This window comes from Blastomyces dermatitidis (assembly GCF_000003525.1).
Source record: "Blastomyces dermatitidis ER-3 genomic scaffold supercont1.2, whole genome shotgun sequence".
Classification (NCBI taxonomy): Eukaryota; Fungi; Ascomycota; class Eurotiomycetes; order Onygenales; family Ajellomycetaceae; genus Blastomyces; species Blastomyces dermatitidis.
Window position 1 is genome coordinate 7,612,460 of NW_025544775.1, and position 14,269 is coordinate 7,626,728.

Sequence of the window (14,269 nt, forward strand, 5' to 3'; positions counted from 1 at the left end):
CTCAATAAAGCAGTCTAGTAAACTGATAATGTGTGAGTACTGTGTTAAGTATATTTTTTCTCATCATTTGAATACTGCTTATGACAAGATAAAGAGAAGCTCAAAGCCTTGTATAAATTACAATCATGAGAAAAAGAAATATACAATTATCTCTGAAGTATTAAAAGAATAAGTTAATAGTCTGATCTGAACTCATGAATTTTATCATTCTTCATCAGATCAATTCAAGATAATAATAAAAAAGACTATATTAAAATCAGTAAAGAATCTCTTAAAACAAATTAAGAAAGTCAAGACTCAGTGACAGAAAGCAGAAGCTCAATATATGAAAAGCATTAATATTGCTCTGAAAGCTCTGAATATCACAATCAGTGCTGCTGAAAAGATAAAAATTGAGATTGAAAAGACAAAGCTGAATATTGAAAAGACAAAGCTTGAGCTTAAAAAGAAGAAAGTCATCATTGAGAAGATTAAATTGAAAATTGAGAGAAGCAGGCTTACAGTGCAGTATGAGATTTTAATAACAGTAAATCACTATATTAAAGCTTAAAAATAAGCAATGATGAATCTTACAAATGTTATAAACAATGTCAATCAGAATGCATTGAATATTGCTATCAAGACATGTGAAATGTTAAAGCAATTTAAGAGATTCACTGATTTCTGATAGAAGTGCAATGAGAAATCTGATAACAGTTACAATTCTCTTTCTATCTTCACTGCTGATGCTGATGCTAATACTGATGCTAATACTGATATCTCTGCTACTGCTGCTGATCTTGCTCTCTCTCCCTTCTCTGATGTTTCAACTTTAGTTGATTCTCTGACTCTGAGCAGCTCTGAAACTCTTGACATTCTCAGAGAAAAAGTAAGTTAGAATCAGTGAAATGATTCTCAGATTTATATACAAGTTAATAATAATATAGATGAATAAATGCATCACTTTTAATCTTCTTTCTGAAACTCTTTCTCTTAAACAGTGAATAATTCTATTGTTTACATTGAATTCGCAGATGTGAAAGTATCATCAGGTTTAGAAAAATGAGTTAAATCTCTATATATAACTGACTTCTTCATCTTATAAATATCTTTATCATGTGATACAAACATTTGTTGGTAATTACTATACCTACTCTAGTCACGTGTCATCTCAACCTATTCATTTAGTGTAACTCGCGTAGATAGATTACATATATAACACAATAACATTATTTTTTAAGAGGTTATAAAGCTCTTCACAAGCAATAAATAACTGCAATAACATGCTAACTACATCTTCACATATTGTTACGCGTGTCTAGATGCTTTTTTTATGATTGATTTAACTCATGATTCATCTAAGATCCGGGGGGACACCTGACATAATAAAAGAATATGTGTCTTCAAGATAAAGAAACAAGATAATATCAGAGCATCAAATGCAAGATCACAGATCACTGTTAATATTAATAATGAATTGAAAGACAGCTCTCAGAGTATTTGAGCTGAATGAAATCACTGCAGAGAAATAGTCTGATAAGTTCAATGAATATGAAAATCTGATTGAAGATATCAGTGAGATATTAGATAATACAGAGAGCTCAAGTAACTGAAATAATAATAGCTCAGTAAGTGAGAAGAGTTGCATGAGACTAGAAATTGCAAGACTTCAGTATAAGATTGAGTGAATGAAGATCAGTAGAGATGACTCTGCAGATGATGAGATAAAAGCAGATCTAACAGAATATCTTTAATAGAAAGAGAAGATATCTATTATAATAAAAGTTCTTAAAGAATTCAGAAGCTAAGTAAGACTTATTAAAAGATTAATAGTTCTCACTGAATTCATTAACTACTTAATATGAAGAGAGGAAATTCTTTTAACTACAGAACAGTCTGAAACTGATAATATTCTTAAAGATAATAATCTTAATGAGAATGTTATTAAAAACATGCAATATTTCTGAAAAGAATGCAATCTTTGATTATATAATTATATATAGTCTGCAATTGCTCTGCAGGCTAAGACTCATTTCACTATACTTAAGAAATTCAAGTTGTCTGCTTATGCTCTATAAACTATCATAGAGAATAACTTTTCTGAGAGTCTGCTATCTGTAGAATCTGTCTGTTTAAGAAGCTGATTAGTATAACTGCTAAGTTAAAAGACTCAGATCATGCTTTCATTGAATGTCTGATTGTTATAAGAACTGATTATATCTGTCTAGAATATAGAATCCCGGATGTTGTGTTTTTTAACAGACTGCTTACAGAAGTTAACAGAGATTGAGTCTCATTCATAAGAAATTAAATGAATCAAATTGACAAAGACAATACTCAACTCTTAGAGAATGATTTTATAAGTCTGTACTGTGATATTCTTTTGCAGCTCTCTGCTGTTAATGAGATAAGTACTGATACATCTAGAAACTCTATCAACAACGCGCAAGACAAGAATAAGAAAGACAAGAATAAGAATGTTGAATTCAAACCTGAATGTAGAGGTAATGACACAAAGACATACTATCATTGTCAAAAGATTGATCATCTTCAGACTGACTATTGAAAGAAATACTCTGAGAAATGTCCTTTGAATTTGAATTTCAACACTAATAGAAATAAGAATAAAGACAAGAATGTGAAGAATACAGATACTACTTCTGTTCACAATGTTATAAAGTAAGTATTTTGCATCAAAGAAAAGGCCTATGTGAGTAATCAGAAAGAAAAAGATATCTGAATTCTAGACTCTGAATCAGGTACTCATGTCACACTTCACAGGAATCATATTGTGACAAAATCTCAGAAGATGAAAGTAATGTTGAAAATGACAGATGAAATGATGATCTCTGCTACAGCTATAGAAGATACAAAGATTTCAGTGAAAGAGATAAATATACTGTTAAATAATATCTACTATATTTCAAAGTTAGAAGTGAATTTTATGAGTATAAATAAGCTTATACATCAGAGTTATACCTATAAGTAGTTGATATATGAGAATAATTATATTATGTTAATTATGTCTTCTGACTGCATATTCTCATTTACAGTAAGATTAAATGAAAATGATATCTATGAGATGAAAAGGCTAATTACATACAGAAACTTGATTCAGTTTACTATACTCAATGATGATTTTGAACCTGCAAACACATTATAAGTGAAAGATAACATAATATTGACACTATCTGACAGAAATAACACAAAGATTATAGAACTTATGATGATATAATAATATTAAAAGCTAGAACATCTGAATCTCATAAATATCATAAAAATGATAGCTGTAACGTGGCGGAACCGAAGCAGTGAGTAGTTAGCAGCATTATATAGAGATAGTTGTTTAAGAAGCTGTATAAGTGAGCTTGACTATCTTACTTGAATAGTGAGCTTGTAGGCTACAGAGTTATTATGAGAATATCACAGATATGATACTTAGTATACTAAGAAGATTGTATAAGACATGCAGTAACTCTTGTATATATTTCAGTCTGAGAAAAAACAAATCACTGACTTCTTTTATAAGAAGCCAGCATCTAGCTATTCTATATAGATAATGAGTGAATACTCTTCTCTTATTTCATGAGTAAGAATAGTCAGAGTGATATCTCAGTAGTGTCTTACTATTAAGAAAAAGTAATCTACTGATCTTATATAGAAGTGAGATTCTTATATTCATCAATCAGATCTTTCTATAATATATCTGAATAATATCATAGAGTAGTTGAAAATCAGTTCAGACAGAATAAAATCATCTGTATAAAAGTAATAAGTCATGTGAAACTGTAACAGAGTCTTAATATAGTCAGAAGTGTGATAATACTCTTCTCTTTAAAAGTATAGTTCTGATGTTCTCAAGATTACTGAATTAGAAATTATCTTTATTATATAGTAACAGTTATCAACTGATTTGATAGTGTGTATACTGTGTATAATATAAAGAAATAGATGAGTTTTTCTACTGACTATATAGATCTTTCTTTTCTCATCTTCATTCAAATCAAATGTATAATAAGTGAGTTTCTTATATATCAATTTGAAATGTGAAAAATGTAGTTAATAAGTGACTTACAGATCTCTCAATATATTCTGTTCTATATATGAAATTCTCTGCAAAAGTGATATATTTTAGAGACAAAGCTAACAGTAGTAATAGAATTTTTTAAAAAGAGTCTTTTCTTTCTGTGATACATTTTTCTTCCTTCTTCTCATCTGTAATAGTGAGTGCATGAGAGCATCATTCTTGAGAGATAATAAGAGGCTTATTCTGATATTTTCTAGTGAGTAAATCTCTTTGTGATGCAGCTGCAGCTAGACTGACTGTGTGACTATATCTGAGACCAGAATCAGAATTTTTGATAGTTTCATTGCCAATTTAACAGATCTTATTACACAGTTCTAATATTAGATAGTAGTCTCATACTGTCTCAGTAAGACTTACTGTCTACTCTTATCACATTTTTCAAATGAGATCATGATTTTCACCTCTCAATTTAAATTATTTTTATCACTTTAAATGACTTTAAATCTCATTTGAGTGTTATCAAAAAGCATTACTTTTTAAAAAATTAAAAATAGTTTAAAAAAAACCTTAAAATGTCTAAAAATAGTAACTTTATGCCAAGAATGAGACTAAATGATGTGGTTCGGGAGAACGTACGACCGTCGGATAATAACGCGGCCGCTTCCGAACTACTAGCGTACGAATGTAAAGGGGGCCCTAGCAGCCACTAATTAATTTAGCGTACGAGATTCAATATATAAGAAGCCGGCGTACACCTGTAATCATACACTGGCTTAAGCAATCTTTGAATCACATCTGATAGCATGTTTAAAAACCGATGAGAAGCACAGACTCCTGCAGAGTGTGATAATTTCATCTATGAAGTGATTCATAGTTATCATATCAGTGTGATTCTAGAATGTCTCAAAAGATAGTGTATGAAGAGTAGTGAGCAGAAGAGCATTTGATTGATACTGCTTTACTTATTGAGAAAAAACTTCACACTCAGGTGAATGCCATGTATGTGAACAGATGAGATGTGAGAAAAGAGATGAGAGTAATAAACCAGATTCAAAGAAGACTGCTCTTCACTCAAAGATATAAAAGAGAGAAGTGATCAGCACTGAAGTTATAAAATGATAACAGAAATTATATAATGATATAATGATACAGTAATATAATGATACAGTGATATAATGATAGACATTATATAATCAATGAGAAATCACTGAAATGAATATCTTCTCTAGCTGATATGAATAACACTCTTCTCTGCTACCTGAATCAGAAGATATACAGAATCTCTCAGAGAGTTTACATGAAATAGTAAGAAAAGCAGTTAAAACTGCTGAACTGAAATTGAAGCTCTGAACATATACAAGAATTCTAAACAAGATTGAGACCTTGTGTACATAGTGACAGACTGAGATGAAAGTTAAACAATAATTGACATTCACTGTGAACTAAGTATTCACTATGAAGAGCTTTGCTGATGCAATTATCATTATTAATAAGAATAGAGAAAATCAGATCTTAGATCTGCAGTAGAAGATTGAATATTTATATAAATAGATAACTACACTGAATCTGAAGATCTCATCACAATTATTCACAATCTCTTCAGAAGTATACACATCATTGAAGATCACTGTACAGAATGAGAATCTGAGTATAAAATATATTAAGTCAGAAGATCTACTGAAGCTATCAAGCTTTAATAACAACTGAAAAAATGATGCTGTAATCAGCTGACTAAGTCAGATGTAATTATATTATCAGATTGAATATAAACTTATAAGCAGACAGTTAATGAAATTCTAACAAGTCTTAAGATATGTCACATTTCTACACAGAAAAACAAAGTCATTATAAATAACTGATAAAAAGATAAATCTCACAGATCTGAAGTGATATTCATTCTTATAAATATGAAATGAGTTTTTCAAATGAATCTTACACAACTTTGAGAAAGTGAATATATAAGATAAGTGTTATAAACACTTCACTGAGTGTAGATAAGTGAGTGATCTTATATTATACTTCACACACTTCAGCTTATACTATTTTATATTAAATGAAGAGCTTTCAATATCTTTCTATTTACAGATCTTTATTCATGATCTTACATCTGAGTTAAGAGCAGAATGAAAATACTTAATCTCATAGTCAGACACAGTGAAGAAAGCATATAACATTCTCATTATATGAAAACAAGTAAGTCAATTGTAATAGAAAATACTGCAATTGAGTATATCTCAGTGAAGAATAAGTAATCAGACTTCTATAACACAAGTCACACACTCAGATGTGATGAATCTAGATCTGTATACTATTACTAAAGCATCAAATTCTCTGAAAAAGAAATTCTCTGAGTGAAAACCTTAATATTATAAGCATTAAGCTTGCTTCAACTGTAAATGCTAAAATCATGATGTAAAAGATTGCACTCAGCATGCAAAGTCAAGAGAAGTAAGAGAGTTAAAAAACTAGCAGAATCAGTGAGCTCAGAGACACTTACTAATATTCTATGAAAAGTCTTCAAAGTGAAAGAGATATCTGTGTTAGATGATTCTCTGAATTCTGTAAATACAAAGAAGAAGCAGGCTTCTGAATAAGATGCAGATGAGAATGATAAAGTAATCACTTATCTTAATATCTTGAGATCTGAAATGTTAATGTATAGAGAGCACTTGAATAAGAATTAAGAGATGACTGCAAAAGTGTTAGTGAACACAGAAGCTTCTACACAATATATTGATAATTATATAATTTGAAGATTGAAAGAAGTCTGCTGAGTGAAGAATCTCTGACATATAAGATTATCTAATAACTGATATTTGATATTATCTACAAGAGTAAGAGTTCTCTTACACTTCAGAGAATGATCTTGCTATATTTAAGCATGAGAGCTGCAGAACATGAAATACAATCTTATTCTCAGACTTAATTGATTTCAAAAGTTCAATTCACAGATTCAATAATGTACATATTATATGCAGTTAACTGATAGAAAGAAAATGATTCATACAATTCTATCAACTGATATGAGAAGAACATTTCACATTTCTGATATAGAAGAGTTAAATCTGCTTATATATTAATAAGCAAAGAGAATAATTTACAAGATCTTATCTGAAAGCATTCTGTATATCATATGAGACTCAGAAGCAGAGGAAATCAAGAGAAAGAATATGTAGAAGAACAAGTGTATAAAGAAGCTTCTGAAGAAGTATGAAAAGATCTTCTGAACAGATCTTTCATCAGAATTGCTGCTGAAATGAGGATTTGTACATGAGATTAATATGAGAGATGCAAAACCAGTCAATCAGAATGTATATTCTCTGTCATAAACATATCTTGAAGAACAGAAGTGTCAGATCACTGATCTTCTAGAATATAATCTCATATAATTCTTATCAAGTGCGTGAGGCTTTTCAGTTCTATTTGTGAAAAAGACAGATGAGAAGTGATGAATGTGTATTGATTATTAAGCACTTAACAAGCTTATGATTAAGAATGAATATTCACTGTCACAGATTCAACAACAGTTAAATACAGTCAGAGATGCCTGATATCTATCAAAGATTATCTTCTCTCAGAATACTGACAGATTCATGTAGATAAACTATCAGTTCTGTAAACTGCATTTAACATGTAATAAGAGAAGTTCAAATTTCTGATAATATTATTCAGTCTGATAAATGCACTTATTATCTTTTAAATGATGATGAATACAATTCTTTATAAATAGAATGAAACCTCATGTCTTCTATATCTCAATGACATTCTAGTCTTTTCAAACTCATATGATAAACATCTGAAGTATCTCAATGAAGTGCTTACAACTCTGACAGAGTATAAGCTCTACATCAAATCAATCAAGTGTGTGTTTGAAATAAAAGAGTTGAAGTTCATAGAATATATAGTGAGTGATGACTATATACATCTCATTTCAGAGAAATTGAATGTCATAGTGAATTAACTGCAGCTGAGAAATGTATATCATATATAACAGTTTCTTAAGTTAGTCTCATACTACTGCAGATTCATCAAGGATTTCATATGAATATCTGCATCACTCTCAGATCTCTTAAGAGAAATGAATACAAATCTGTAAAAGAAGAAGTTTCATTCAATTATCTGAAATACTGTGTGTGAAGAGGCTTTTCTCATACTGAGAGAATATGTAATAACATTCTCAGTACTTATTCAATCAGATTGTGATAAACTCTTCTACATTGAGACAGACACATCTGAATGAGCTATCAGAGACAATCTTCTACAGATGAGTAAGAATGACAAGCTGCATCTGATGATATACAATGGTAGAAAGCTATCAGGCGCTGAGCTCAATTACTCAGTGTATGAAAAGAAATTGTTAGTGATTAAGCATGTGCTGATGTTATGAGATAGATATATTAACAACAGATATATGACAACAGTGATTATAGATTACAAAAGTCTTGTCTATCTACAATTGATAATAAAATCTTTCAAAGACTTAGTATGTTGAATCTCAGAGTTTCAAGTGTACAATCTTCATATCAAATACTGAAAGAGATTGAATGCAGTGATATCTGATACAATCAGTCACAGATCTGATTTCATGAGTAAGAGTTCTGCAAACCAGGCATAAGAGATGTTTGTGTTAAATGCACTGAGAGAATGCAAGGAATCAGAATAAGTGAACATCATGATCTCTCACTTAAAGAATGACAAGATATCAGATGACAAGCATCTCATGAGAGTAGTAGAAGAGATACTTTCAAACTTCAAGCTGAGAAAATTAAGAGATGAAAATGATGTTATACTTTACTGCAATCTAGAATATGCAGAAGCTTTCTATCTAGAATCTTCATATAGATGCAACTTAATGATTCACATGCACAAGAAATTCAGTTACTTAGAAAGCCCTGAACTCATGAGTGTACTTGAACCAAGAGTATACTGGTCAAGCATGGCTGAGAACATTCAGGCATATGCTTATAAGTGCCTGAATTGTCAGGTTGCAAAAGAATCTAAGAAAGAGTTAGAATATGAGAAAGCATAACATCAGATGAAGTGTATGATACAACTGTTTAAACAATGAGAGATGAACCTCATAGACATATTACTGCAAACATCAAATGAAAATTGATAAATAATCACTGCTATTGATTACACTACTGACTGATCAGTTGTGAAAGTAGTTTCAGAGATGATAGAGAAGATGATGATGAAGTTTCTATATAATGAGATCTATGTCAACTATGAAATATCATATAAGATTTTAACTGATAATGATGTGAACTCTGTAGAAGAAGTAGTGAGGCATTTCATGAGCCAGTTACAGATAAGACATTGTAGAACAATGTCATATCATCTGTGAATAAATAAGAAGATAAAATGCTTGAATGAAATCTTGAGTAACATGCTGATGAAATATCTAGTGAATAAGCCTACAAGACTATGAGATGAATATCTTGAGCAGATGCTATTGATCACATGAATTCAACAGCATGCAGTCTTCAAGTGTTCATTATTCTATCTGTTGTATGAATTGCATCCGCGCATTCTGAAGAATGCTTTGAAAATGATGAGAGAGAGAGCAGTTGTGAATACAGCAGAAACAGCAGTTGCAGACACAACAGTCACAGACATGAAATCAAGATTGAAAGAGATCAGTCATACATGTGTAAAAGCTAATGAGTTACTTCTGAACTGAGTAATTCAATTGAAAAGAATATGAGACTCACTTGATAAGAAATTGAGTCTCAAGATGAGAATGTGAGTTCTTATATACAATGAGAGTTCTGACAAGTTTCAATCTAGATAATTTGAGTCATATAAGATACTCAAATCACATTCTCTGAGAATATATGCATTGAAAGAATTAGAGAGATGAGTCTTATACAACTTAATCAATGATTCATAACTTATAAAAGCAAAGATACAAGATCTGAGTAAATTATAATTATCTACAGCACTATCATCAGCATTGAAAAAGAAGAGACTTATAATTGAAAAGTCTTATGAAGTAAGAGAAATCATAGATGCTTATGAATCAGATGATCTCACTTATTCTGATCTTTTCACAATTATAAGAAAAGAATGAGAAGAAATGAAGAAATCAGGTAAATATCACACTTTAATAAGTAATAAGACTGTAGTCAGTTGTATGATAATATGCTTCAGACAGTGAGTGCAATATGACAAAGAGTAGTCTCAAAGTAGCAGACTTGTATATGAGTCAGATTACAGAAGAAAAAGGAATTCAGAGTTGAATTTAACTGTTTATATCAGTTTAATTGTGAAGATCACAGAGAATAAACTATCTGAAACATTTATAAATATATGAGATAAAGTCATCTCAATCTCTGAAGATGCTCAGAGATCAGATGAGATTAGTTTTAATAAGCTATTCACTGTAGTGATCTGAGTGAGTGAAGAGAGACAGTATAATGTATAAGATAGAATTACAAAAGATGAAAGCTGCTGAACCTAGTCACTGAATACTGTATTATATAGAGATTGTGTAAGAGTAGTGACTAGCAGATAAAGAAAAAGTGTAAGAAAAGAAATAATGAATTGATTATCAACTGTAAGAGTTGACTGTAAAAAACAAATGTTATTATATATATCTTATTCATTTTTATATATCATATATTTAATCTATTTTCAACATCATGTCATCTGAAAAATGTTAAAAATAAAAGAAATCTCAAAACTTGAGATCTGTAAGAAATTCAAGAGCTGTAAGTTACTCTTATAATAACACTGTATATATCTCTGATTTCTCTATCACTCTGTATACAATATTAATGTCATTTATCACAAGATTGACTGAAATGCTAATATAGAAATGTATATACATATGTGTAGAGAAATTGAAGAAGAGTATGAGATCTGTAGAATCAGAAGTCAGAGTAAAGAGAGCAGAGATAGAAGAAATGAAAGAGAGAGATACAGAACTGAATAAATAATGAGAGTCACTCAGAGCTGAATACTTATAATCTGATATATGCATAATCTTTTCTGCAGAGAAGAAAGAAGAAGCAATGAGAGAAGCTTAAGAGTGAGAGAGAGTAGTCTCAGCAGTGTTATCATCTTTAATTAAAATGATCTCTGATGCTGAAGTAACTAAGAACTATTATTAGTGTATAAAACTGTAAAAACAGAGACAATAATTACTGAATGAATATCTGCTGGTCTTAGAATTGTACATGCAATTACAACATATACAAGACTTCTCAGAAAGAGAGAGAAAGATACAGAGAAATACAGGAAGTAGAATACAGTATATAAACAGCTTATTTTTACAATGACATCTCAGATAAGATGTACAAGCCTTACATCTGTAGATGTAAAAGAGTATGACATTCATATTCTCATTTCTGAAAATATGAATATCTTTTATCTGCACTACAAAGTCAGATGACAGATGTCAGAGAATAGACTGATATAGATTAATCATTTTGAAGAAATTTATTAGAGCAGATGTCTCTGTGATATTAAACTTTACAGTTGTAAAAAGCTTCTTGATATCTATGAATATCATGACTTTATACACAGTAAAACTCATAACAATTTTCTCTAAGAACAGAAAAATCAGTGTCAGATTAATAAATGAAAAGAAAAAGACTTATAATCTTGACACTGTTGAGAAGAGAAGTGATTCTCTGATATAAATAAATAATTGTTTTATCATGAATATTTAAAATGAATATAATAATCAGTATCTGTAACTGAGCTTCAGATAGTTGTGTTATATACAGTCTTTATACAATAAATTATTCTGAGAGTCAGTAAGAAGAATGAAAGTGTATGTACTGAGAGATATAATTCATTAAGTCTATATAATATCTTCTTGAAATGAGGAGAGCTGGTAACAAAAGCAGAGATAGCAAAATCAGAAGTAGCAGAAGTAAGAGTCACAGGAACAGAAGTAGCAGAAGCGGGAGAATCAGACACAGAGACAGATGTAGAAGATTGAGAAGAAGTAGCAGAGAAAGAAACAGAGAGAGTAGAAAGAGATATGAGAGACTCAGTCATACATCACATAGATAATTTCTTCATTATCACATTCTTCAAGTTCTCAACTAATAATTCAATATCAGATTCACTATCATTGATGAACACAGATCTGTCAACACATGAAGATTCTATGTGAATAAAAACAAACATATCAGCATCTATATTCACACAAAATTATGTCAGAAAACATGATCAGAAACTCACTGAGAAGAAAATAATCAGAAATGTATAAGAAGATGAAGAAGATGTGCTATTTATAATAGTATATTCTGGCAATTATTAGAAGATAAACAAGTCCTGGTCATGTATGTTTCACAATGTGTTACACTTACTGCTAATGAACTGCCTGGTATGAGCACTACAATGACACTTGTTATAAGAATAAGAGATCATTGTCAGAAACACATATAATATAATAGATGAATAGATAGAAAGAGTTAAACAGAAGAAGAAATAGAAATCTTGAATAAGATAGTGATATTTGATAATGATGATGATGAAGAAGATGATTGAAGAATGAGAAAAGTTAGTGAATGAGTGATATAATATAGTGAAAGTTTCTTTGTAAGAGTGTATACAGAATGCTAGCTGAATCAGAAATAGGTCACACAATTGTGAAATGCTAGTGAGGAGCTAATCTGCATGAAGCTAGAATGTACAACATAGTCACATGGGCGTGACTGAATCTGGTGAAAGAGAATGTGATTCAGGAGAATGTACAACTGTCAGATAATAATGCGGCCGCTTCTGAACTACTAGCATATGAATGTAAAGAGGGCCCTAGCGGCCACTAATTAATTTAGCGTACGAGATTCAATATATAAGAAGCCGGCGTACGCCTGTAATCGTACGCTGGCTTAAGCAACCTTTGAATCACAATGAGATTAAATGAGATCACTTTCTCATTTTTTTCAAGTCATGATTTCATTTTAAGATCTGATATATAGTCACTTTGCATGTTTATTTAATGATTAGTCCCAGCAGGATTCACACCAAGAAATGTATGAGACCAGATCAAATGGAATCAAATGTGAAATTCATGATCCCAGCAGCCAGTCTAGCTGCGGCCTCCATGAGTGCCAAGAAAGCCAGATTGAAGGTGAAGACAGCAGTGTCAATGAGCCGCAGAAGCACTGCTCTCATTGCTACATCTTCTCCCTCTTCTGCATCTCTTGCGGCCGTGGTGGTAGTAGCTGTGCCTTGCAGTGAGATGTTATTTCTTCTGCTGACTGATTTGTCTGTGTTCAGTTCTTTCTCTACTTCTTTCATCACTGTTGCAACACCACTCTCTCTCTCAATCAACATAGTTATATATAACTCTGTGTGATCATTCAGAGAGAATCTTATAGAGAGCTTGATTCTGAGAACAGTAGCTCTGAGAAGCTTAATCTGTAGTTTCTCTTCTATAGCATGTCTGAGTTCTGCTCAGAATACTGCTGAGTTGAATCTGCAGAGTTCTGCAGTTTCTTTATCTTCTCTCTGTGAGAAGGCTTTAGTACAGTCTCTGATCAGCACTGCTACTTATCTGTACTGTGCTAAACAGCTGAAGAAGAAAGAGATTTTATATATTCACTTCTTCTCTTACTTCTGTTATTTCTGTTATATCTGTAATAATGACTTCTATCTCTCTGTAAGTATTATCTACTCTATAAGAAGATATTGTATCAGCTCTGATAAGAAGCTCAGATGCTTAAGCAGTACAGAGTAAGAGTTTCAGAGCTTTAAATATTAATGAATTTTATTAAGACTGAGAAGATCTCTCTTACTCATCTGTAAAAGAAGATGAAAGTGTAAATCTTTAAGATGAAAAAACATTTCAGAATGACTAATCTTAAGAAGAAATCAGCTAATACTACTGTTTAAAGTGCTGTAGAGATTAATTACTGATTAAAGAGAATCTCACTTCAATTGAAACAGATAACTGAGATACTTTATAAATTAATAAATTAATACTTTAAGTATCTCTTATACTCTTCTATAGTATGCTTCTCTGCAGTACTGTAGTGTTAACTTCTTAGCAGATAAAGATATCAGTGCTGAAGACTTTAATAATAAAGAATAAGTTTGATAAGAATATGATTATTAATGAGTAGACTCTGATTCTTCTTTTTACTTTTTCAGTGAGCTGTAGTTCTATTAGAATAGCAGTGACTTATAGATTAATAATATTAATCTTTATTAATTTCAAATATCTCTTTCTTTTCTTATTAATCACTTCAGAAATTTTACACTTATATAGTCTCATTAAACTTCTAAAAAATTCTTTGAGAG

At 30.8% G+C, this 14,269-nt stretch overlaps 2 protein-coding genes across 2 annotated transcripts; one reads left to right on the plus strand and one right to left on the minus strand.

Annotated features, from left to right (window-relative positions):
• Positions 1-325: 325 nt before the first annotated feature.
• On the plus strand, positions 326-877 carry BDCG_16559 (uncharacterized protein; the record flags this gene model as incomplete). The annotated part of the gene is made up of 2 exons (XM_045425776.1): positions 326-526; positions 674-877. The coding sequence occupies 2 exons, from the start codon at positions 326-328 to the stop codon at positions 875-877; spliced, it is 405 nt and encodes a 134-aa protein (XP_045280006.1).
• Positions 878-13,012: 12,135 nt separating this feature from the next.
• Positions 13,013-13,303, minus strand: BDCG_16560 (uncharacterized protein; the record flags this gene model as incomplete). Its single annotated transcript, XM_045425777.1, has 1 exon — positions 13,013-13,303. The coding sequence occupies one exon, from the start codon at positions 13,301-13,303 to the stop codon at positions 13,013-13,015; it is 291 nt and encodes a 96-aa protein (XP_045280007.1).
• Between the last annotated feature and the right edge of the window lie 966 nt (positions 13,304-14,269).